Raw genomic sequence first — 26504 nt, 5'->3', positions numbered from 1 at the left:
AACTCCCGCACGTAAGGCAGTGCACAAGTTGGGCGTTATTTTTTTGTTGTCCCCTACACTTTTTTTTCAAATTTGGGATTTTTTATGTCATTTCTACTCAGAATCACGAGCTCTTTCTGTCCTAATAGGAGAAAAAAAGTTAAAAAAGTGTCCCAAAATTTCCATACATTTTTCGATCTTTCCATTCCGCGACCGCCATACAAAGTCTATGAAAAATGGTGACGTAATGGAAATAAAAACCTTAGGACACTTTTTTTCTCCTATTAGGATAGAAAGAGCTCGTGATTCTGAATAGAAATAACATAAAAAAACCCAAATTTGAAAAAAAAGTGTAGGGGACAACAAAAAAAAACGCCCACTTGCTACAACCCCTCTGGTGTTGCGGGTGTCCATGGGCGGCTGTAATCGCTTACCATCAGGCAATCCGTCTGCTCGTTTGCCTCCTATACCATAAAAAATGTGTTGTGTGTCATGTGTGTGTGCGCCGTATTTAGATATTATTAGTAGTATTATTACTTTATATCTTATCAAATTTGTACGATTAGCAAGCTGCAGTGCAGTTATGATTATCCTGTTTGCTTCAATTAGTCAACCATTTTATTTGTGAAGAAAGACTTATATATAAGTACAAGTCAATATATATAAGATTACAAGAAAAACTTTTATATACAAAAGCGTATACTACTCACACTATTCTGTAAGTGTTATGGCTTTTTAAAAGAAAATAGACAAATTCTGACATGTTAACCTTTTCCACGCCGTGTCAAACACAAAAGCTGTCACTCAGACGCCAAATCATTGAAGTGTCAAAACTAAAGTTGAACTTTATGTATATGCACGTAGGTCGATGTTGCTCTGTGGTCTGTGATCGATTTTAATCGGTCTTTGGCGTTAAACCTACGGTGCGGATATATCGGTCATTGGCGTCCAAAAGGTTAATGAAACTGAAATCGTATCCTAATTCAGGGCTCGGAACCGGTTTTTTTGTAAAACCCAAAATAGCCCAGTATTTTTAATTATTTTATGCTCTTTACGTAGGCATGAATCATGTATATATGTCGCAGGGAAATGATCAAAACAGAGATTTGAACAAATCTCTAAGGGATATGATCAAATCACGCAGGATGTTAAAACGGCGAATCCATATCATCATTTCCCTAGAAAAATTCAGTCGTTTGACCAAATCACTGACTCTGTTTAGTGAAAAGACAAAATCGGCCAATAAACGCGAAACGCTTTTTCATTTCACTAGATTTGTTTAGGGATTTGATAAAATCCCTAACCACGACAGTAAGTTGACGAAACGAACTCAAAAAGTCAACTAGTTTTATCATTTCGCTAAACAGGTTTAGTGAAATGATAAAGTCTCAACTGCAAGATGGTATAATTATGGTGATTTGATTAAATCTCTGAATGGTTTAGTGAAATGACGAAAGCAAGTACAGAATACAACAGTTTACTCTCTACAGTTAAGCGATTATTAAGTGATTTTTTTTTTAAATATCGGCTGAAAAAATGAAAGAGACTTCTCTGCATAAATTCAAAGAGTTGCTAATCAAATCAAGCGTGTTGGTGGACGTCCCTAGGTAGACAGAGGTCCATTAGATGGAAGTAATGTACCGGGGATTGTTTTAAATATTAAAAATAATCTGCACTAAATCGGTAAATCTGTCGGCATCATAAAAGACTGGCTGCCTAGAAACGCACTTCACCCAACCACAACGTCATTCACCGCAGCAGTTCCCTCTACGAAGTACAGTGTACGAGAAATTGCAGCTAAGTTATCTGTATTTGGAGGTCAGGGGTTCAAGAAGTGTTCGTGTGAAAAGTCCAAAGTACAATTAGCAACTCTTTGAATTTGTGCAGAGAAGTCTCTTTCATTTTTTCAGAAAAAATCTTTTTATTGACCGAGTTAAGCGAAGGTCTCGATTTCAGTTTGGACAGAAGTTTGCGAATGTCACTTTTTTGATTTGTTTTAAAATTAATAAAAAAATACTTTAAATCTTAATACCAGTATTTATTTACTTTTGAGTCAAAATCGCGTTTCTCCAATATTTAATAAATTGCCAAATGGTGTCCCTTACTAGTTATTATACCTACCGCGGCAGATCTCAGCTCCGTTCCAACTCCAGCACCAAGGGGGTTCAACGCTTAGACCTCCGATTTCGGGTTTGGGTTTCGCAGAGCCATCTATTGAATGGAACTTGAGCTATTTGAAGATTCATCCATTTTATTCGGCGCTTAAGCCCTTGCTACACGGTCGCCGACAAGCCTTCTAACCGTCTGTCCTTGGTCTGACCTTGGTGAGTTTTGGTCAAATTTTGTTGGAAACAACTGTCTACACGGTCCGTCCAGACCAAGGCCACGCGGTCTGAGGGGCTTGTCGGCGACCGTGTAGCAAGGGCTTTAGACCTCTGGCGGTCTAGCATGAGTTGCGTTCTCGCGCGCGACTCCATACTTGAAGTCGCGCAAGATGTATGGAGTCGCGCGCGAGAACGCAACTCATGCTAGACCGCCTGCGGGCTCAGCACGGTTACATTTTTATCGACTATCACTATGCCCGTCACTTTCGCACTTACATACTTGTTAGAACGTGACAGGCATGGTGATAAACGATAAAAATGCGACCGTGCTACTAGGGCTTTCCCTCCCTTCAATACATGGCTCTAAATATTGGAGAAGTGCGATTTTGTATAGAGATTGTCCGTTTTTTTAGTTCTTGTGTTATTCGTCCATAATATCAGGGTGAATCAACCTTTCAATTCTCGTCATAATTAGATTTCCCTGAATTTTATGGTTATGAATAAAATAAACTTGAATGTAGTACTGGTAGTTAATAAAATCTTTTCCATAATGAGTGATCTCCTAAGCATGTTAGTAGAACGCGGTTCTTCTAACAGACATTACAAATATTATCCCTTGGCCGATGGTAGGGAGAGAATAACAACAAGAAATAATAATTTATCTATCTATCTATATATATAAATGCAAGTGTCCTGACTGACTGACTGACTGACTGATTCATCAACGCAGAGCCGAAACTACAAAAGCTAGAAAGTTGAAATTTGCACACTAGGTTGCATTTATAAAGGGTACAAGAGATAAGAAGCGATTTTGAAAAATTCAACCCCTAAGGGGGTTAAAAAGGGGATGAAAGGTTGTATGGGGTACAAGATTTATTTTAAGCTAGGAATTTGAAACTTTGTAAAAATGTATTATATTAAAAAACAAGAAAACTAATTTCAGCGTTTTTGAAAATTCATCCCCCAAGGTGGTGAAAAAGGGGTTGAAAGTTTGTATGGAGATCAAATATTTTTGTGAGTGTGGGACTTGAAACTTTGTATATGGGGATATTATTATAAGACAAGAAAAGTAATTTCAGCGTTTTTGAAAATTCATCCCCTAACAGGGTTAAAAAGGGGTTGAAAGATTGAATCCATTACAAATGCTTTGAAACTTCTTAGAAAGGCATAATAGCCGATTACAAAATAAAGTAATTGCGACGTTTTTGGAAATTCAACCCCTAAGGGGGTTAAAAAGGGGATGAAAGTTCGTCTTGGGGTGCAAATTTCATTTTAAGCTAGGAACTTCAAACTTTGCAAATAGATATTAAAATTAAATAGAAGAAAACTAATTTCAGCGTTTTTGAAAATTCATCCCCTAAGATGGTGAAAAAAGGGTTGAAAGTTTGTATGGATATCAAACATTTTTTCGAGCGCGGGACTTGAATCTTTGTATTTGGGGATATTATTAAAAGACAGGAAAAGTAATTTCAGCGTTTTGTAAAATTCATCCCCTAACAGGGTTAAAAAGAGGTTGAAAGTTTGTATGTGGTTCAAATTTTATTGTAAGCTAGGTAATTGAAAGTTCGTAAAAAGATATAATATTAAAATACAAGAAAACTAATTTCTGCGTTTTTGAAAATTCATCCCGTAAGGTGGTAAAAAAGGGGTTGAAAGTTTGTATGGATATCAAACATTTTTTCGAACGCGGGACTTGAATCTTTGTATTTGGGGATATTATTAAAAGACAGGACAAGTAATTTCAGCGTTTTGTAGAATTCATTCCCTAACAGGGTTAAAAAGGGGTTGAAAGTTTGAATCCATAACAAATGCTTTCTTCGTCTTGGGGTGCAAATTTCATTTTAAGCTAGGAACTTCAAACTTTGCAAATAGATATTAAAATTAAATAGAAGAAAACTAATTTCAGCGTTTTTGAAAATTCATCCCCTAAGGTGACGAGAAAGGGGTTGAAAGTTTGTATGGATATCAAAAATTTTTTTGAGCGCGGGACTTGAATCTTTGTATTTGGGGATATTATTAGAAGACAATACAAGTAATTTCAGCGTTTTGTAAAATTCATCCCCTAACAGGTTTAAAAAGGGGTTCAAAATTTGTACTGGGTACAAATTTTATTTTAAGCTAGGAACTTGAAACTTCATAAAAAGGTATTATTTTAAAACGGAAAAAAAATAATTTCAGCGTTTTTGAAAATTTATATCTCAAGGTGGTGAAAAAGGGGTTGAAAGTTTGTATGGAGTTCAAACATTTTTGTGAGAACGGGCTTGAATCTTTGTACAGAGGCATATTATTAGAATACAAGAAAAGTAATTTCAGCGTTTTTTAAAATTCATCCCCTAAAATGGTTTAAAAGGGGTTGAAAGTTTATATTCAGTTCACAATATCAACATTAAATATATTATGTTATAGACGTAATGGCTTACTTTAGATATGTATGGTTAATAGTTACACTATTGTCTTAGGTTTACCTGTAAAGATAGTTGTAAGTGTGGAAAAATATAAATAAAAATAAATAAATAAAATAAAATATAGGGTTCAAATTTTATTTACTTCAAACTTCGTAACTAGGTAGTTAGGTAAATAGAGAACATGAAAATCTTCTAAGGGGTTTGAGAGGGATTATGTCGAGAACAATTTTATTCAGTTAGGGGCTAGAAACTTCGTAGGTTGTGAAAGACAAGTCTCATGCGTTGTATAATATTAATAATTAACAAATGATTAACCGTCCTACTGCAATATTTTGCTGCATAATGTTCTAAGCTAATGTAGAATATATAACCACCAATATACAAATCCACGCGTACGAAGTCGCGGGCAACAGCTAGTCTACCCATAAATCCCATAATATTCTCTCACATTTATAGACGCGGGTCTATCGTGAAACTTATTTTATTGGTTTTATTACCTTTATTTACCCACCTTTGTTTGACGTGTGAGTTATATTTGTTAAAACGCGAAGGTTTTAAATATTTTATCTCCCATAATGTCCTTGTCCTACCTACCTTGTGCCTCCGTCCTTCTTTGCTTTCCGCAGCCAAAATCTCTTCAGAAACCGCCAGCTGGACTGCCAAAAAGCCACTCAGGAGGTGTCTGTTGTGCGGAAGAGTTCTTGTCACTGTAGAGTTCCCTTTAGCCAAGTGGGCTAGTTCTGTGGATCGAATGCTGAACTTCCAAGTATTGTTCTCCTAAGACAAAAAGAGTGACCAACAGTAGTTTAGTGATTTAGAGTCCCAAGAGCCGACTGTCAAAAACCGCCCTATAGTAATTTAGATTCTATTTTTTCTTATTAACTCGTAATAACATGCATTAGGCAGGTTAGGTTCTTGTGACTCTTAAAGCTAAGGCTTTCGCTTGAGTTGTTATCTATATTATTTTATAGTTCTCTTCCTGCGTGTAGATCTAACATTTAGAGTTTTAGACCAATTCAATTTATAAGAGTTTGCTGTTTATAAACCAAAAGGCGCTATCCTACAACCTGAACTCACAACATACTAAATGATTAAAGAAAGCTGCTGTAGGATTCCTATGAAAATATTGACTAATCAGCCGAATCAGCGCAAAATTTCCAATCTAGATATGTATATGACACCGTAAGATTGTGAACCCGTTAGTTTATAATCTAACGTAGGTTAGGTTAGGTACCTTTTCTTTCCACACGATCCAAATAATGTGATGTTTCAACACCTGTCCTTTGGACTTTTCATACAATTTTTCATTCAGTTCTTGTTCAGTGGAACCAGTCAAAAACTCTGAAATCAAAACAGTTTTTCCTTTCAAACTTGTATAGGATAGGTACACTGCTCAATGTCTCGAACGGGCAAGCTGGTGGGAACCGAGTTCTGTACATGCCCGCCACTGTTGCATAACTTTATCGTTATGCTTATGATCATACTAGCGACCCGCCCCGGCTTCGCACGGGTTAACAAATTATATTATTATTACATAAACCTTCCTGTTGAATAACTCTATGTTTTAAAAAAAACCGGCCAAGTGCGGGTCGGACTCGCGCACAGAGGGTTTCGCACCATCAACAAAAAATAGAGGAAAAAAATCGTGTTTGTTGTATGGGAGCCCCCCTTAAATATTTATTTTATTTTATTTTTAGTTTTTGTTGTTATAGCGGCAACAGAGATACATCATTTGTGAACATTTCAACTGTCTAGCTATCGCGGTTCATGAGATACAGCCTGGTGACAGAAGGACGGACGGACGGACGGACAGCGGAGTCTTAGTAATAGGGTCCCGTTTTTTACCCTGTGGGTACGGAACCCTGAAAACCGCATCAAAATCCGTTGCGTAGTTTTAAAGATACGGACAGACATACAGCGGGAATAAGCGACTTTGTTTTTATGTAGTGAAGAGTATGTAGGTACCTACACTATACACTACATACACTTCACATTATTTCCCCCAGGTACCCGCCCGAAAATTGACCGTGTACAGTTAGCTACCGCTACTACTACTGCACAGTGCACACGTTAACCTGCCTGCCTGCCATGATGACAAAATAATGGTATCTATTATGGTAACTTAATAGTACTTAAGTGACTTAGTGGAAAACTAGTGCTCCTGAAATATGATAAAATCTTACTTTTATTAAGTTTCTCAGCCACTTTCGCCATGATAGCTTTGTAGGGGTCCGTGTCGGGTGCATAGCCAAGCTGTATCAAAACACAACACAGTCAAAACGTTAAGTATAATCGAGTTTCATAAATATGTATACTTTTTATACATATTTATGAACTCGACTCTACAAGTGTACACAATACCGAATACACTCTTACGACCTCGCAATCGCAATTAAGCAATTGGGCGTTTGGGCACATACATACTCGTAATTTATTTTTGTGCTCGCAAATGAAGTTAAAGATTATTAATCTGCAGCCAGCATTGGCAAAGACTATTAAACTAACTAAACTGTTGGTAGCACCGTGCATTCTTATTTGAGTAAAGACGTGAATTCATTGATGTCGAGTGGACTACTAGTACTTAGTAGGTACCTAATTGGTTTAGGGCCGCCAGCCGTTCAGCCGTTCAGCCAGGGTTCCTCGGTCTGTGGGATACACGTACCTATTTAACGTGGTTTATCTTTCTATCCATCCTGTAAACTGTATGTCGTGATACGATCGAGTAACCTGTGTGCCGGCACTGAGTGTGTTCATAATATCGTTGGACGTCAGCGTGGCGTGGGGCGCGTCCTGCAGCGGCGTGAGGAACACAGGCTTCGCCGCGAACACCGCCATGAGGACCGGCGTGGTCAACACGGCCATCCTGTAAACTGTATGTCGTAATACGAGTAACCTGTGTGCCGGCACTGAGCGTCGTCATAATATCGCCGGTCGTCAGCGTCGCATGGGGCGCGTCCTGAAGCGGCGTGAGGAACACAGGCTTCGCCGCGAACACCGCCATGAGGAACAAGCCGCCCGCAAACACGGTCTGGGCTGCTAGTATTTGCCATCGCCTTCTAAAAATAATTTTAGCAAAATATATATTGATTCCCGTGCAGGTGCACGGTTAACCCGTTTTTGAGTTTTCGCAAAAAGTCTTCCCTTAGTAAAATACCTGAATCCGGGGCAATAAGGAGCTATTCTGTCTCCTCTTTTATTATAGCTATTCAGGTATTCTGTTCGGAAAGAGAAGAGTCGTGGAATATATAGGGCCCCATACCCACCCTGACATTTTCTGTTCGGCCCTATAATTGACTCCTTTTGTTTGATGTGTATTTAAAAATGCCCCCTTTTAGTCTGCCAGTTGTAACGGACGGTTAACTATTACGAATCCCTACACTGTGCATAGCCCGACATGCTCCTGGCCCGTTTTTTGGGAAGAGCACTTCATACATATCACAATCATGTAACAGGGTAAAAAATAAGGGCAGGGTAATTTGCACATACGTTCGCTGTAGGTAGCTTTTCCATATTAACAATTTCAAGTGCTTTAGGAATTTAACACGATAAACCTTCTTTTCTTCCTGAAAGGAAAACATTGATGATTATTTGCATTAATTTAGGTACTTATCTTTCGATACCTATCGTACAATAAAGTATACAATAATCTGCAAATATGACATTTGTCACTGACTGTGACATTGACATACCGTGGATAAACCGTCGAGGCGTAGTAAAACAGCTAAACCTCCGTGGTCCGTGGCTACGACCTTTGTGTAATATAAATGTAAACTCAACCAAAGGTTATTTTATTAAACTAAAAGTGCTTCTTAGAATATTCGCATGTTCAGCGTAAATTCTAGAGTCATTGAACGCTTTTCCTCATAGTGATTTGTTGACAATTCTATACATGAAACAGTTGACAATTCTATGCAAACAACACACAATTAAACATCTTCTGAACTGGACTTTGCGAAGAGAAGTGCCTGGTGAGGCATCAGTACTTAGTATTCGATTACCACCGGCTTGCATAGGCAATAATAGTATAAGATAAGACAGGTGAGCATCCTCTAGGTCTCGAAGATAGGTATTCTGCTGACTTTGCTGTTGCCGACAATATCAAACATATAATTATTGTTCTGATCGCAGATAACCTCAAGCTATAGGTACACTCGCCATCAGTTACATCCGAGCGGCTAAGGCGCTCACAAATATCTGAACACGCCTCTATTATCAGGGCGTTAGAGTGCGTGTTCGGATATTGTGAACACCTTGGCCACTCCGATATAGGTTGATAATAGTGTAGGAGATCATTAACGGCCTAAATATATAAGAAAGATTATTTTGGCTGAAAATATTTAGCTATGTGTGTATATAATTGTTGTATATGAGTAATCAGATTCTCCAAATCCGGTAACAGAAGTTGTTAAACTGACGATGTTTTACCAAATGATTTGACCGACCACAATTTTTGTAAGGGGCAGGATAATTTGACCACTTCACCCGCTTAAGGTGACAGTCCATTTCCAAAGACAGCTGCACTACTGTTTATTTTACTCTGATTTTACTATGTAAATTGACAGTAACAGCGACGCGTTCAGTACCAGTAGTGCAGCTGCGGTCAGAAATGGAATGTTACCCTTAGGTTCTTCTGCTGCTTACATGAATTTGCAATGATTACACAAATATTAAAATAACTAACATGTCGCGCGAGTGACTTAAAACAAGTGAGTTTAAACCGTAAAATTATTCAATGTTAGTATGTCTCACAACAGTTTAAATTCGATTAAAATAACTAATATGAACATGGTCAAAAGTCTTTTTTTGGTCATTCCACAAATGGTAAATGGTCTCCGAGCGTTTGTGGTCAATCAACGCTGGAAAACCAATATTTGAACAAGAACCGCGATGAAAATATCACGAAGAAGGTAATCCCCCATTTGACTACATAAACAAACTGTAATAAACCAAGTGACTTAAAACTTTATGTGGTTACTTTTAAGGTCGAAAATGTTTCGATACTTCGTGATGTTCACGGAATTGGTGCTAAAATTCGTATTTATCGTCTCAGTGGGAATGAGTTGGTATATATGGCATTATGCTTAGGAATTAAGTTAGTGATTGAACACCTTTACAATGGCTCGATTGGCAGTGATTTGTGTGGCTTTGCTGGTCTGTTTGGGTGGAGTATATTCAGGTAGGTTCCCGATAAAAATTACTGTAGGTAATAGGTATACGTAAGAGATGTAATTAACAATCAACTACAGCGAAGCTGAATACTGTTTCAAGTATACAGTCGCAATCAGATATCGGAGCGGACGAGGTTCTCAAAAATATCTGAACACGCACTCTAACGCCTGGACAATAGAGGCGTGTTCAGATATTTGTGAGCGCCTTGACCGCTCCGATATATCTGATGCCAACTGTACACACTTGACGGTCAATAGACGAGGATCACTAATAGAACTCTGTGTCGTCGTATGCATAATTATAGATGGTAAACCATGCAATTTGTCAGATAGGAACAAAAAACTATACTCATCCTTTTCTTTTGGGTTTTAGTACCTAATAGTGTAAGACAAAGATAGTATGTCTCTCTCTGTCTATGTTTGAAATAAGACAGTCCTTTGACACACTATATTAGTTCGACTTCTGATCGTTGTACTCGTAGTTGGTCTCCTAGGTTTCAAGAAACTTGTTGTTGCCAGGCTGAAAAGTGGTGCCGTTTCCACCACCAGCTTATAAGTATGTATGATGTATGTACCTATCTGAAAGTGATTGCATCGATCAATATGACGACAGGAGATTTTAACGTACCATCAGCCACAAAAGTGCATGGCGATTGGCGAATTTATCAATGATTTCCTTCATAATTTCGCAGCTCACTGTACCTATAGTTTTAGTATGAGATAGACCTGATAGTACTAGTGTGTAATTTTAGATGAAGCTAACAATTTTACTTTAGGACAATATCAGTAAAACTTTTTAAACATAACTTACATATAGATGGTCAAGCAAATCTTGTCAGTAGAAAAAGGCGCGAAATTCAAATTTTCTATGGGACGGTATCCCTTCGCGCCTACATTTTTCAAATTTGCCGCATTTTTCTACTGACAAGATTTGCTTGACCAACTATATCTGCCTAATTAATCTACCTCTCAGAAAATGGTTCAACGTTAGAATAACAATGAGAATTTATATTTTCCAGCTCCTCAATTCGGCGGATCATTCAGCCAAGCGAACGCCCAGGCTGGCGCATTCGGCGCCGTCCCCTACAGCTCCGGCTTCCAAGGCCCCTTCGGACCCCCCGGACCCCCCGGCTACGGAGCCGGCTTCGGCGGCCCGGGCTTTGGCAGAAGATTCGGGAACAGAGGGAACACTAATATAAGCATATCGAAGAGTATCAGTATCAGCAGAGGAGGCGGCGGCGGCGGAGCACAGTCTAGTGCGCAATCTAGTGCGGGTTCCGGTGGGTTTGGGAAATAATGATAGACGACTTTTGATAGAAAATATATAATAAAGAATTAAAGTTCAGTGTTTTTTTACCTCTAATGTGAATAATGTGATTTCCGGAGGCTCGGTTTCGGCCAAATTGCTTTGTTTTCGGCCGCACCGAAACTTACAAGATAGTATTTTCGGTAGTGTCCAACCGAAGTTTTGGGTTTCGACAGATTTCATTTAAAAAATCATGTTTTGGCAGAAATTAGAGAAAAACCGAACCTTCGGTTTCGGAAAAATCATTCCCTTCCTGGTCTCTGGTCTGGTGATCTTGTGGTTTTACGTACAAACTTTGACAATGGTTAGGGAAGGCCAGCAGTGGTTGCGGGGTAGGTCTACTGAAAAACTTTTAGTATATAGGTACTTAACGCAATACCAACTGGCGACTGAGATCATAATGCCTTTACCCATGTTAAGATTAACCAAAGAGATGACATTGTAACCTCAGTCGCAAGTTGGTATTGCGGTAAGTACCTATAGATATTGGTATCTGAAGGTGAACAGGCACGAAATTAGAATCAATTTTACAAAAATAATATATAGACCGTGGGCCAGGCGCAAATTTCGTCAGTAATCACCTTCCGGACGAAAACTCGTAAGTATAGTGGGTAACGGCTATGTATGATGAACTCTCGTGGACGTCATATCAGCTGCCGCTCCGTTGGTGGGTTGAAGAAGTGGGTAGCCACCGAAACATATAATTTTTTTTTTCTTTTCAGCCACGAGTATTGCCAAAATACAAATTTGTGCTTTTATGTGTGATATGATATTATGAATGATATAAGAAACACAATAGGTAGAGTTACTTGCGCAATAAGAAAGAAAAGTTGTTTCTGGCATGTTCGAATAGCGAGTGTTCCTGAGCCAGTGGCATGTTCTTGAGAATTCTTCATCAAAGTTCGGTAATGAAGAAATAAAAGATGCTAAGACTAATAAGATAAGTGTATAAAATTTGAGGGGTTCCCAATGGATCCCTATATCAGAATTCACAACTTGAATAGAGGAACTTATATCCTGGTCAAGATAGATACCTGTTCCGTACCTCAGTCGGCAAAAACGACAAAACGAACCCCTTTTATTATAGGATCACTTTGTTGTCTGTCTGTTCCTCTCAATCTTAAATGAATATCCTTACTATCCTTATCAGAGCGTTTTCACATTGTCCGACCCGATATTGATGTCAAGCTGGGAGAAAATATAAATACATAATGAGTATATGTTTGAGAACAGTATATTAAAAAATCTCGAGTGTGGGAATTCATGTTTTGATATATTTTTCTATTTTAATAATAATTTGGATTTATTAAAAACATATGACATATTTTGTGGAGATTTATTTTTAAATATAGTATTGGCAACATAGGTTATCACATCTCAAAACATTTCTGATGTGAGATTTCATGTAGAGCTCTCATACATTATGACTATTATGAGCTGTGAGGACCCCACTATAGGAAATATCTACCTTTTCTTAATGCCAAATTTCTAAAATCTGACAGATTTATCCGACATTAAAGTTAAGCGACTCACAAAGTGGAGGTACCGACTCTAAAAATCCCCTCTTAGGCTCCCCTACTACATCAATGATGGCCTTACGCGTGAAGAGGCAACAGTCAGACATTATTATTTATTAAGGGACTAGTAGGGTACATGAATGGAACACAAAAAGTAAAAATTTGAAGTATTTGCTCAGTGTTAGACATATGGTATCGCTTTATATACGGATCAAATGAAGGCCAATGATAGAGTTGGACCAAGATAAGTCTGCAACGATTTTGATAGAACACGCAGTGCAAGTGTTATTTTAAACGTCAGACTTCTATGAAATTATGACATAAATAACACTTGCTCTGCGGGTGCTATCAAAATCGTTGCAAACTTATCTTGGTCTAATCCTACTAACTATATAGGTACCAATTATATGTCCAGCGAAAATAAAATGGGGTGAGTAGGGTTAAAACTGAAATTCAAACCTCGATAACATTTTATGTTTACATATGAAAACTGAATGGTGTATATATATTAAGTGTTCCGGACGTTTGTATTTTAGTTTTTATTTTATTTTGGGTAGTTCCATTTCATAACTTTGACGATAAATAGGAAAACCCACCTCACCCCGTAGTGCCTCGTATTTGGGGTTTTCATACAAAGGTGATTCTGGAAGATTGTTGCATCGATTTTTTTTTATTATGCGTATTACTATAGCTCCATTTTAAATTGGAATACATTATTTTGGTAGCAGTAGCCTTAAAATCCTTTCTCACCCCCCTCTCAAACCTTCTCTCCCCATTCATAACCCACCTCTCCCCGCGCAACCTACTCACCCCGTTTTACGGTATTAAAAAATTGTATGCATACCTTCAGATGCAAACGTTATTTTTCATTTATTTACAATCTTCATGAGATTCGTAGAAATGCGACAAGATCTTTTGTTCCAAAATCCCCCGACGTAATCCCCCACAAATATGACATCACCACATCATCTATGAAGACTTTTCTATAAATGCACTAAAAGTATGACCACCGTGTGAATTTCCTGATATAATTGTGACTAGCCCAATATTTACTTTACTGATTTGCTTATATACGAGTACCTAGTTGCCTATCGTACTATTCTCAGAACCTGATTTTCATTGATTACATATTGTAGTATATATTAGGAGGCTGATAGCTTGATGCTTCAGAACAGTTCTGAATCTGAACATGGCAAAGTCTAGTGTTGTGTTTTTAGCTCTCTCCGCTTTGGCGGTACAAAGCGCCGTACTGAACACTGAAGGTAATTAATTGTAAAACATTTTTTGACTTACATAATTGTGCGCCCACTTGCACCATCCCACTAACTCGGGGTTAACCGGTTAAACCTGGAGTTACCATGGTTACCAATAGTACAATTTGCCACTGGGTTAACGGGTTAGTGGGATGGTGCAAGTGGCCCATTAGCTTCTAAATTTAACTGCCCTTACAAAATAAAACTCTATTAAGTTTCCTTCTAAGTCAAAATATCTGCCCACCCCTCTACATTTTGATTGAAATTTTGGGGAGAAGATTGCCTTTAATTACCACAAAGCAGACCATCAACGTCTTTTCGTACTTTCTTAAAATTCATTTCTGTTGTTTATTTTATTTTCAGATACACTGCTCAAAAGGGTAGCGCGTTCTCCATGTGACGAATGCGACAGGCATCACGGCCCTCCACCGCCGCCGTTCTGGCCACCGCCACCACCACCAAGGTTCCACACGCATAACTGGAGCGGCTATGCTCGGGGATCTGATGGTGGACAAGGAGTTTTCAGCGGAGCGGCAGCTTCAGCTGATCTTGGTGCCGATGTTGGCAGTCAGGCTGTTTCGATTGCATCAGCAAATACAGCAGCAAATGCAGGAGCAAATACAGCAGCAAATGCAGGAGCAACTGCAGGAGCTGCAGGTGGCTACGGGTCTGGAGCAGGAGCCGCAGGTGGCTACGGATCCGGAGCAGGAGTTAAAGGTGGTTATGGAGGATCTGCTAGCAATGGCCAAGCTCAAACAAACGGGTTCAATGGAGGAAACCACTTCCAATCCGGTCAATACAAAGAATCCCATTACTCTTACCAAGGTGGAAGCAAATCCGATGGAAATGGAGGATCTAACTTCGCTGGACAAAGAGGAGATATTGGCGGACAAGGATCGCAACCTAACGGACAAAGCGGATCGTATGCCAGTTCAGGCGCTGCTAGCCAAGGGTTTTCTGGAAACGAGCAGCAACAACAATTAGGTAGTGGTTTCCATGGAACCGGAGAAAGCCAATTACAGAGCAACTCGTTCTCAAGCCAAGGACAAGGATTCTCAGGCAACGGCCAACAACAGCATGCTAATCTAGAACAAGGTTTCTCTGGAAATGGTCATCAACAACATCAGGGTCAGTACTCAAGCAACGGAGAGCAACAATCATCAAACTACGTCTCTGGATCTAGCTCTAATGCCAAGAGCGGTGCATTCTCTGGTCAAGATGGTGCTAAGCATGACGTCGAGTATACAGGAAATCAGCAACAAGTGCAATCTGACTGGCAAAAAGAAGGATATAGTTCTGGGAATGCCTCAGGGCAAGATGGTGGGTCCCATGGTGTTTCTGGTTCGAATGGTTTCGGCGAGAGTCAATCGGCTTTAAATGGAGCGTTGAACCTGGCTCACCAGGGTCTTCAGACAGCTGAGGGATGTAGCACATGTGGAAAGAGCAGTTATGCCCTGAGCAATGCCAAGAGTCACAGCGGTAACGCAATTGCACTGTCTATTGGTGGTTAAATGATTTTAAATCTGTACCTGACTATTTCCCTGTTTTTATGTTATTCTATATAAAAGGTTATCAAATTAATAAATGATTGTACTTTATTATATTTATTTATTTATTTAAACGTTAGCAACAAAAATACGTTTCAAAGTATTTCTTCAAGTAAAATAGGAAATTTAAGGACGATGAAGGAAATTCAGTGAAACTTGGTTAATTGTCACCTGGATAAATGGGAAACCTATTGAGGTTTTCAGGCAACCAAAGATCCGGTCCCGGTTCCTTGAGACCAAAAGGCCTCTATAATTGAAATTTTGAAATGAATTCCGCTATTTTAGCTCTTCTTATTACCTATCTTATTTAAGCCTCTGCAATTGAAATAATGTAGATTGTAGAGAGCAAAAACAATAGCGACGATAATTTTATTTATATCTTCAACCAGAATTCAATTTATTTATTGGGTATCTATCACAGACTGTACTAGGTGAAATAGTTTTGATTAAATCGAAAACATAGTAAGCTTTTTACATTCCAATAAAACTTTCTTCTACAATTCAAGGGATTTTTTTAAAACCCTAATGATTATTATAAGAAAATACAGTAGTAATTAATATAGTGTAAGTAATAACTGCAAGTTATATAATATACAGACCCGAAACTCAGAACGTTACGTAAGCTTTGGAATTAGCGTATCGCCGGTCAGTTTCCTAATTCGTCAATTTTGCTGATTCAACAGTTTACCTTCTGGTCATTTTCACTAGGTTGACAATTTCGCTAGTGGGTCATTTTCCTAAACCTTCAGTTTACTCTTTCGCCAGTTTTGCTAGGCTTCAGTTTCGTAAATTTGCTAGTTTCCTTATGTGCTAATTTAATTATTCGTCAGTTTGGTCAAATGGTCATTTCCCCTAGATAATCGGTTTCTATATTCGCCAGTTTCACTAGTTGCCAGGGTCTTATAGTCGTGTTTCGGTGTATCAAATATACAAGGTGATTTCATTTTAGTGTTGAGTCGCTCACTCGTGAGGCACCTCATTTGTACCACTCATTTTGATCATTTGTCGCAGTACTTCGTACCGAAAAATGTCTTACTTCACTCCTCTATTCATTTTACTTGATTCTAAAATTATCTTTCTCCTAAAAGTTCTATTCTTAACCTCCAGAATTGCACTCCAATTAAATGTTACTATTTATTTATTTATAAAGGAAGTGATGAATACATAAATATGTATATACATTAAATATTTTTGTCGCCGTTGGAATTAATGGAATAATCGACGCTGAAAATATGCTAGTACCTCACCTCATTTGAAGTAAGACATTGTAACACCTCATTTTAGAAAATGAGGTACTCATACAAACTCATTTTAAATTGATGTCCTACCCATCACTATTTCATTTAGCAAGAGACCAAGGCTTGATGCAGAATCAAAAGATGAACCTATTGATGGTTCATTGATGTTTCTAGTCACCTTATTAAATGTTATTTTAAAACTATTATCCGACACCATACAAAGTTATGTCATCTGCTATTCTCCTGTAGGTACAGTCACCTGCGAAATTATCTTCCAGAACAAATACTGTAAAAGTATCTTATAAGCAATCTCATTTGTAGAGCCATAAACGCGTGTCACATATTTTAGTGGCCTTTGTGCTTTGTTGTCGAAGATACTTTTGCAGGTGACTGTACTACAGTTTGAGTCATGAAACTCATGAATAGGTTGACCATAATTAAGTATGAATTTTTTTTAATGTAACAACTAATGGCATTGCAATGAAGTGTAATTTCTTACCGAGTATTTTGTAAACGTAATTCTAATGATAAAGGTACTTATGCATGCAAACTAACTTTTGACCTTTGTAGAGATTACATTGCTACTTTTACGATATAAGTTATAATATTGGATTGTTGTATAAGGAAAGTAACGGATTAGGAAAATGACGAAATAGCAAAACTGACAACTTAAGATAATTGAGGAATAAGGAAGTTTGCGACTCAAGAAACTGGCTTAATAGGGGCTCTGACAATTTAGTGAAACTGGCAAAAAAGGAAATTGGCGAATTAAGAAACAGTCTAATCATTAAACTGTTGAATCAGCAAAATTGACGAATTAGGAAACTGACCGGCGATACGCTAATTCAAGCTTTGAATCTACTTTCCATAGTTATTTATTTGCACCTCCATAAAAGAAATTTGTCAGAACGCAACCTTTGAATTTGAAATGAGAACTTATAAATGACACAACGATTATTTTTTGAACCTCGTTAATTGGCACGTCCTGGTTAAATGAATAACCTGGTTATTTGACTAAAAATTGCCGGACCCTTGAGATTTCAATTATCCAGGTTTCACTGTAATATGTAGTATCACTACATAGTATAAAACAAAGTCGCTTCCCGCTGTCTGTCTGTCTCTATGTATGCTTAGATCTTTAAAACTACGCAACGGATTTGGATGCGGTTTTTTAAATAGACAGAGTGATTCAAGAGGAAGGTTTATGTATAATTTGTTAACCCGTGCGAAGACGGGGTGGGTCGCTAGTATTTATATTAAGGCAGTAAAATAAGAAATGTACTTTTTTAGCCTCGACCAAATCGGCCAACAATTACATGTGATCTGAGGCCTTCTTCTTACTTAGGTACTTCGTTTATCGCAGCGGGCTGAAAGTTAAATTATTTACCAACGCTTTTGCTCATTTAGTCTTGAAGAAATTATTTACTTAGGGTAGTAATACACACATAAATTATAAAGAACCAACCAAACCAAGGCCTTATCTCTCAGATATTCTAAGTATATTAAAAGTCCCGTTGAAAATAAGTGTAGCATAACCGCTAGAAGCTCGTTGATGTCTTTTGTTCTACTGTGTGGTTCGTGATAGACACAGCCAAGACATCCTCTAGACTGAGCTAGACATGGGTAACTCCGGAGTGATAGATAAAAAAGATATATATCTTTCCCGTTTCATGAATCACTCTTCTTGTCCCTACGAATCCGAATGTATCAGTATATCCGTACCTCTCACTCCCTCGGCAACGATGTATGAAAGCGATAAGCGAAGTCTCGGTCGCGCTTTGACCGAAGTAACACGAACGAGCGACAGCGGTCGTTCGGACAGATTCGGACGCGTCATTCGCTATTCCGCGAGAACGAGTACTAGATACCTACTGTAGATATGGATATATATGGATGCAATGCAAATTGCAAAGATGAGTTAATTCGGTTAATGAGTTCTATTGCATAAAGGTTTAAAGCTTAAAGTTGTTTGGACATAGCATGATTATATTAGCGTTGTTATTATACTGGCTGCGTTTTGTCACAGAATAATATTATATCATGATACAAAATGAAAGAAACAATGTCGCCACGTTCTAATAACTACTCTCTCTCTCTCTCTCTCATGACTCAAAGTCAGCAAGTGCCGATGTTGCGAGCGGGACGACTGTTACACACGGATATAAAGATATAAAAGAGCGATACACATCCCAATGATAAAAAGATATATATCAATCTTCTCCCTCTACTGACACATTTCGCCCATAACTAGACTGAGCATAGTAACGCTACCCCCTCTGCGACAAATATACGGTAGTTTTACTCCATCTTCGAGTCAAAGTGTCTTTGTGTGACGTCCGTGTCTTTGAACGGACCAATCACGGCACGGGACTCGCTCACCTCGTCCCCCGCACCCCAGTATTTTTTGGAGCATCGGATTCATGAAATAATTGCTCTAAACTCCGTCTAGAGGATTCCTAGTCTATGATGATAGACGATGGATTATAAGCTTTCCAGCTTTTTGTACGGACCAATTTACACGATTATTAATTAATTTAGATATTTTTAAGTATTTTTTTTAATGACTGTAAGGTAAACGTACTAGTGCTCGACATGCGAATGCCCAATAGATGACACCCTACTGTCACCTCTATTGACAATGACTTAAGTTTCCAGATGACATGTACTGGGACCGCGTCGAGCACCAGTACGTTTACCTTATACCACGGCACGGTGGTACGGTTACCTGTTACCATTAACGAAATTTGCTGAATAAATTATATTAATATACACGATTTTCCCAAATATTCCAAATAATCCAGCTTTAAACATTAATTTGAAGATAAGTCACATTTCCCGAAAGTCCACTCAGGTTGAAATTCTAGCGCGTATGTGGTCGATAAATCGCGAGTACTATGCCTCGAAAAGGGTTATAGCGTATTGTATAGTAAATACCTACATTATATTTGAGTTGGAAGCTAAGATAAGAAAAGTATGCGGTTATGGTTCATAACATTTTATGGAAAATACCACAGAAACCCCCATTTCTCATCCGCAATCGCGGTTAGCCCAGTCAACAAAGCCTAGCAAATATAACAAGCAAATGTTATGGCATCAAAAACATTGCATCATTGCGGTTGGCAGCAAATAAATGTATCAAATTTTTGATTCAGCCGAAAATTCATAGTTGATACGGTAACATGTGATTTACTCATTAGCACTGGTGGAAGTGGTGGAAGAATTTTATAACAACTTGTGTGGACTTTAAGTAAAGGTGTTAGAACCTACAATCGTTTGGCGCTGATGTTGTTTTCAAAGCAGCAGTCACAGATATATTCCTAGATATATACCACATACTCGCACCTGTTGGGTATTTTACGCAAACTAATAGGAAGAAGTGCCAAGTCCCTCTCTTTCCCTCGGCCCTCATACGTTCTTTATTTTTATTAAATTATAAAAAAAATGTTATATTTCCAAGTTAACAACTTTATTGTGAGTTGTGTACTGTCCTAATTAATACATATTACTTACCTCTATTTTTTAGATAACAAAAATCCGCAAAAGTACCAAATGGCCGCATATTGTCTGTATTTCTATCAATGTCAGTGGGTTAATTAATACACAGAGACTTGAAACTTTTATAATGTTTTTACAAATAATATTGCAAATGTACCTTATCACATTTTTAAATTTTCGGCGTTTTTTTTGGTTATTATTTGTGTTGTTTCAGTTGTGGTAAAACATTTGTCTTACTTATTTTTATACTGTGTAATAAAAAACTCGTCAAATTTGAGTCGGGTTCAAGAAACCAAATCAAAACTTTGCAATGTAGGTATTTATCATGATTACAATACGCCACTATTCAACGCGAGTCTCTGTTACTACCAGGTACATGCGATGTCACACATGTCTGTGGCAATTACAAGGAACTGGCGGGAATTTTCTTGCGATATTTGCTGTTTATATTTCACGTTGTATAAAAATGTTCCATATGTTGGTGAAGTCGCAAATTAGTCCGTCAACATGTGGAGAGGTGTCGTGCCTGTGCTTCTACTTGCCAGTGTTTGTTGGGCTGATGTTCAATGTAAGTACATCGTAATATATTTACACTTATATTTATTAATATATAATAAGTGTTCCGGACGTTTGTATTTTAGTTTTTATTTTATTTTGGGTAGTTCCATTTCATAACTTTGACGATAAATAGGAAAACCCACCTCACCCCGTAGTGCCTCGTATTTGGGGTTTTCATACAAAGGTGATTCTGGAAGATTGTTGCATCGATTTTTTTTTATTATGCGTATTACTATAGCTCCATTTTAAATTGGAATACATTATTTTGGTAGCAGTAGCCTTAAAATCCTTTCTCACCCCCCTCTCAAACCTTCTCTCCCCATTCATAACCCACCTCTCCCCGCGCAACCTACTCACCCCGTTTTACGGTATTAAAAAATTGTATGCATACCTTCAGATGCAAACGTTATTTTTCATTTATTTACAATCTTCATGAGATTCGTAGAAATGCGACAAGATCTTTTGTTCCAAAATCCCCCGACGTAATCCCCCACAAATATGACATCACCACATCATCTATGAAGACTTTTCTATAAATGCACTAAAAGTATGACCACCGTGTGAATTTCCTGATATAATTGTGACTAGCCCAATATTTACTTTACTGATTTGCTTATATACGAGTACCTAGTTGCCTATCGTACTATTCTCAGAACCTGATTTTCATTGATTACATATTGTAGTATATATTAGGAGGCTGATAGCTTGATGCTTCAGAACAGTTCTGAATCTGAACATGGCAAAGTCTAGTGTTGTGTTTTTAGCTCTCTCCGCTTTGGCGGTACAAAGCGCCGTACTGAACACTGAAGGTAATTAATTGTAAAACATTTTTTGACTTACATAATTGTGCGCCCACTTGCACCATCCCACTAACTCGGGGTTAACCGGTTAAACCTGGAGTTACCATGGTTACCAATAGTACAATTTGCCACTGGGTTAACGGGTTAGTGGGATGGTGCAAGTGGCCCATTAGCTTCTAAATTTAACTGCCCTTACAAAATAAAACTCTATTAAGTTTCCTTCTAAGTCAAAATATCTGCCCACCCCTCTACATTTTGATTGAAATTTTGGGGAGAAGATTGCCTTTAATTACCACAAAGCAGACCATCAACGTCTTTTCGTACTTTCTTAAAATTCATTTCTGTTGTTTATTTTATTTTCAGATACACTGCTCAAAAGGGTAGCGCGTTCTCCATGTGACGAATGCGACAGGCATCACGGCCCTCCACCGCCGCCGTTCTGGCCACCGCCACCACCACCAAGGTTCCACACGCATAACTGGAGCGGCTATGCTCGGGGATCTGATGGTGGACAAGGAGTTTTCAGCGGAGCGGCAGCTTCAGCTGATCTTGGTGCCGATGTTGGCAGTCAGGCTGTTTCGATTGCATCAGCAAATACAGCAGCAAATGCAGGAGCAAATACAGCAGCAAATGCAGGAGCAACTGCAGGAGCTGCAGGTGGCTACGGGTCTGGAGCAGGAGCCGCAGGTGGCTACGGATCCGGAGCAGGAGTTAAAGGTGGTTATGGAGGATCTGCTAGCAATGGCCAAGCTCAAACAAACGGGTTCAATGGAGGAAACCACTTCCAATCCGGTCAATACAAAGAATCCCATTACTCTTACCAAGGTGGAAGCAAATCCGATGGAAATGGAGGATCTAACTTCGCTGGACAAAGAGGAGATATTGGCGGACAAGGATCGCAACCTAACGGACAAAGCGGATCGTATGCCAGTTCAGGCGCTGCTAGCCAAGGGTTTTCTGGAAACGAGCAGCAACAACAATTAGGTAGTGGTTTCCATGGAACCGGAGAAAGCCAATTACAGAGCAACTCGTTCTCAAGCCAAGGACAAGGATTCTCAGGCAACGGCCAACAACAGCATGCTAATCTAGAACAAGGTTTCTCTGGAAATGGTCATCAACAACATCAGGGTCAGTACTCAAGCAACGGAGAGCAACAATCATCAAACTACGTCTCTGGATCTAGCTCTAATGCCAAGAGCGGTGCATTCTCTGGTCAAGATGGTGCTAAGCATGACGTCGAGTATACAGGAAATCAGCAACAAGTGCAATCTGACTGGCAAAAAGAAGGATATAGTTCTGGGAATGCCTCAGGGCAAGATGGTGGGTCCCATGGTGTTTCTGGTTCGAATGGTTTCGGCGAGAGTCAATCGGCTTTAAATGGAGCGTTGAACCTGGCTCACCAGGGTCTTCAGACAGCTGAGGGATGTAGCACATGTGGAAAGAGCAGTTATGCCCTGAGCAATGCCAAGAGTCACAGCGGTAACGCAATTGCACTGTCTATTGGTGGTTAAATGATTTTAAATCTGTACCTGACTATTTCCCTGTTTTTATGTTATTCTATATAAAAGGTTATCAAATTAATAAATGATTGTACTTTATTATATTTATTTATTTATTTAAACGTTAGCAACAAAAATACGTTTCAAAGTATTTCTTCAAGTAAAATAGGAAATTTAAGGACGATGAAGGAAATTCAGTGAAACTTGGTTAATTGTCACCTGGATAAATGGGAAACCTATTGAGGTTTTCAGGCAACCAAAGATCCGGTCCCGGTTCCTTGAGACCAAAAGGCCTCTATAATTGAAATTTTGAAATGAATTCCGCTATTTTAGCTCTTCTTATTACCTATCTTATTTAAGCCTCTGCAATTGAAATAATGTAGATTGTAGAGAGCAAAAACAATAGCGACGATAATTTTATTTATATCTTCAACCAGAATTCAATTTATTTATTGGGTATCTATCACAGACTGTACTAGGTGAAATAGTTTTGATTAAATCGAAAACATAGTAAGCTTTTTACATTCCAATAAAACTTTCTTCTACAATTCAAGGGATTTTTTTAAAACCCTAATGATTATTATAAGAAAATACAGTAGTAATTAATATAGTGTAAGTAATAACTGCAAGTTATATAATATACAGACCCGAAACTCAGAACGTTACGTAAGCTTTGGAATTAGCGTATCGCCGGTCAGTTTCCTAATTCGTCAATTTTGCTGATTCAACAGTTTACCTTCTGGTCATTTTCACTAGGTTGACAATTTCGCTAGTGGGTCATTTTCCTAAACCTTCAGTTTACTCTTTCGCCAGTTTTGCTAGGCTTCAGTTTCGTAAATTTGCTAGTTTCCTTATGTGCTAATTTAATTATTCGTCAGTTTGGTCAAATGGTCATTTCCCCTAGATAATCGGTTTCTATATTCGCCAGTTTCACTAGTTGCCAGGGTCTTATAGTCGTGTTTCGGTGTATCAAATATACAAGGTGATTTCATTTTAGTGTTGAGTCGCTCACTCGTGAGGCACCTCATTTGTACCACTCATTTTGATCATTTGTCGCAGTACTTCGTACCGAAAAATGTCTTACTTCACTCCTCTATTCATTTTACTTGATTCTAAAATTATCTTTCTCCTAAAAGTTCTATTCTTAACCTCCAGAATTGCACTCCAATTAAATGTTACTATTTATTTATTTATAAAGGAAGTGATGAATACATAAATATGTATATACATTAAATATTTTTGTCGCCGTTGGAATTAATGGAATAATCGACGCTGAAAATATGCTAGTACCTCACCTCATTTGAAGTAAGACATTGTAACACCTCATTTTAGAAAATGAGGTACTCATACAAACTCATTTTAAATTGATGTCCTACCCATCACTATTTCATTTAGCAAGAGACCAAGGCTTGATGCAGAATCAAAAGATGAACCTATTGATGGTTCATTGATGTTTCTAGTCACCTTATTAAATGTTATTTTAAAACTATTATCCGACACCATACAAAGTTATGTCATCTGCTATTCTCCTGTAGGTACAGTCACCTGCGAAATTATCTTCCAGAACAAATACTGTAAAAGTATCTTATTTAAGCAATCTCATTTGTAGAGCCATAAACGCGTGTCACATATTTTAGTGGCCTTTGTGCTTTGTTGTCGAAGATACTTTTGCAGGTGACTGTACTACAGTTTGAGTCATGAAACTCATGAATAGGTTGACCATAATTAAGTATGAATTTTTTTTAATGTAACAACTAATGGCATTGCAATGAAGTGTAATTTCTTACCGAGTATTTTGTAAACGTAATTCTAATGATAAAGGTACTTATGCATGCAAACTAACTTTTGACCTTTGTAGAGATTACATTGCTACTTTTACGATATAAGTTATAATATTGGATTGTTGTATAAGGAAAGTAACGGATTAGGAAAATGACGAAATAGCAAAACTGACAACTTAAGATAATTGAGGAATAAGGAAGTTTGCGACTCAAGAAACTGGCTTAATAGGGGCTCTGACAATTTAGTGAAACTGGCAAAAAAGGAAATTGGCGAATTAAGAAACAGTCTAATCATTAAACTGTTGAATCAGCAAAATTGACGAATTAGGAAACTGACCGGCGATACGCTAATTCAAGCTTTGAATCTACTTTCCATAGTTATTTATTTGCACCTCCATAAAAGAAATTTGTCAGAACGCAACCTTTGAATTTGAAATGAGAACTTATAAATGACACAACGATTATTTTTTGAACCTCGTTAATTGGCACGTCCTGGTTAAATGAATAACCTGGTTATTTGACTAAAAATTGCCGGACCCTTGAGATTTCAATTATCCAGGTTTCACTGTAATATGTAGTATCACTACATAGTATAAAACAAAGTCGCTTCCCGCTGTCTGTCTGTCTCTATGTATGCTTAGATCTTTAAAACTACGCAACGGATTTGGATGCGGTTTTTTAAATAGACAGAGTGATTCAAGAGGAAGGTTTATGTATAATTTGTTAACCCGTGCGAAGACGGGGTGGGTCGCTAGTATTTATATTAAGGCAGTAAAATAAGAAATGTACTTTTTTAGCCTCGACCAAATCGGCCAACAATTACATGTGATCTGAGGCCTTCTTCTTACTTAGGTACTTCGTTTATCGCAGCGGGCTGAAAGTTAAATTATTTACCAACGCTTTTGCTCATTTAGTCTTGAAGAAATTATTTACTTAGGGTAGTAATACACACATAAATTATAAAGAACCAACCAAACCAAGGCCTTATCTCTCAGATATTCTAAGTATATTAAAAGTCCCGTTGAAAATAAGTGTAGCATAACCGCTAGAAGCTCGTTGATGTCTTTTGTTCTACTGTGTGGTTCGTGATAGACACAGCCAAGACATCCTCTAGACTGAGCTAGACATGGGTAACTCCGGAGTGATAGATAAAAAAGATATATATCTTTCCCGTTTCATGAATCACTCTTCTTGTCCCTACGAATCCGAATGTATCAGTATATCCGTACCTCTCACTCCCTCGGCAACGATGTATGAAAGCGATAAGCGAAGTCTCGGTCGCGCTTTGACCGAAGTAACACGAACGAGCGACAGCGGTCGTTCGGACAGATTCGGACGCGTCATTCGCTATTCCGCGAGAACGAGTACTAGATACCTACTGTAGATATGGATATATATGGATGCAATGCAAATTGCAAAGATGAGTTAATTCGGTTAATGAGTTCTATTGCATAAAGGTTTAAAGCTTAAAGTTGTTTGGACATAGCATGATTATATTAGCGTTGTTATTATACTGGCTGCGTTTTGTCACAGAATAATATTATATCATGATACAAAATGAAAGAAACAATGTCGCCACGTTCTAATAACTACTCTCTCTCTCTCTCTCTCATGACTCAAAGTCAGCAAGTGCC

The 26504-nt window shown here is 38.2% G+C and overlaps 3 protein-coding genes across 3 annotated transcripts in view; 2 read left to right on the top strand and 1 right to left on the bottom strand.

Moving 5' to 3' along the window:
• Positions 1-7769, bottom strand: part of LOC134647546 (ABC transporter A family member 4-like) — a gene marked incomplete at its 5' end in the record, with an annotated part of 44929 nt that extends 37160 nt beyond the window's left edge. Inside the window, 5 exons of the mRNA XM_063501899.1 lie at positions 5303-5485; positions 5943-6097; positions 6892-6961; positions 7436-7522; positions 7602-7769. Of these exons, the coding sequence (XP_063357969.1) occupies positions 5303-5485; positions 5943-6097; positions 6892-6961; positions 7436-7522; positions 7602-7769 (663 nt within the window). The remainder of the gene's footprint in view (positions 1-5302; positions 5486-5942; positions 6098-6891; positions 6962-7435; positions 7523-7601) is intronic.
• Positions 7770-9714: 1945 nt separating this feature from the next.
• LOC134647674 (keratin, type I cytoskeletal 10-like) lies at positions 9715-11174 on the top strand. The gene is made up of 2 exons (XM_063502028.1): positions 9715-9884; positions 10896-11174. Exons 1-2 carry the CDS (start codon positions 9824-9826, stop codon positions 11171-11173), a joined length of 339 nt encoding a protein of 112 aa, XP_063358098.1. The 5' UTR covers positions 9715-9823; the 3' UTR covers position 11174.
• A 2651-nt stretch (positions 11175-13825) lies between these two features.
• On the top strand, positions 13826-23126 carry LOC134647545 (fibroin heavy chain-like). The gene is made up of 3 exons (XM_063501898.1): positions 13826-13961; positions 14316-15458; positions 21954-23126. Exons 1-3 carry the CDS (start codon positions 13889-13891, stop codon positions 23099-23101), a joined length of 2364 nt encoding a protein of 787 aa, XP_063357968.1. The 5' UTR covers positions 13826-13888; the 3' UTR covers positions 23102-23126.
• The last annotated feature ends 3378 nt before the right edge of the window (positions 23127-26504 follow it).

Source organism: Cydia amplana, chromosome 4 (genome assembly GCF_948474715.1).
Source record: "Cydia amplana chromosome 4, ilCydAmpl1.1, whole genome shotgun sequence".
Classification (NCBI taxonomy): domain Eukaryota; kingdom Metazoa; phylum Arthropoda; class Insecta; order Lepidoptera; family Tortricidae; genus Cydia; species Cydia amplana.
The sequence above is the reverse complement of the archived record's forward strand: the minus strand, read 5'-3'. Positions and strand labels throughout refer to the sequence as shown.

What these genes read in the sequence shown, in the direction of transcription:
- LOC134647674 (XM_063502028.1), top strand. Translation starts at nt 9,824, where the DNA reads ATGGCTCGATTGGCAGTGATTTGTGTGGCTTTGCTGGTCTGTTTGGGT. An exon ending in TTTGGGTGGAGTATATTCAG is followed by an intron (nt 9,885 to 10,895) that starts GTAGGTTCCCGA and finishes TATATTTTCCAG; the next exon opens with CTCCTCAATTCGGCGGATCA.
- LOC134647545 (XM_063501898.1), top strand. Translation starts at nt 13,889, where the DNA reads ATGGCAAAGTCTAGTGTTGTGTTTTTAGCTCTCTCCGCTTTGGCGGTA. An exon ending in CGCCGTACTGAACACTGAAG is followed by an intron (nt 13,962 to 14,315) that starts GTAATTAATTGT and finishes TTTTATTTTCAG; the next exon opens with ATACACTGCTCAAAAGGGTA. An exon ending in AATTGCACTGTCTATTGGTG is followed by an intron (nt 15,459 to 21,953) that starts GTTAAATGATTT and finishes TTTTATTTTCAG; the next exon opens with ATACACTGCTCAAAAGGGTA.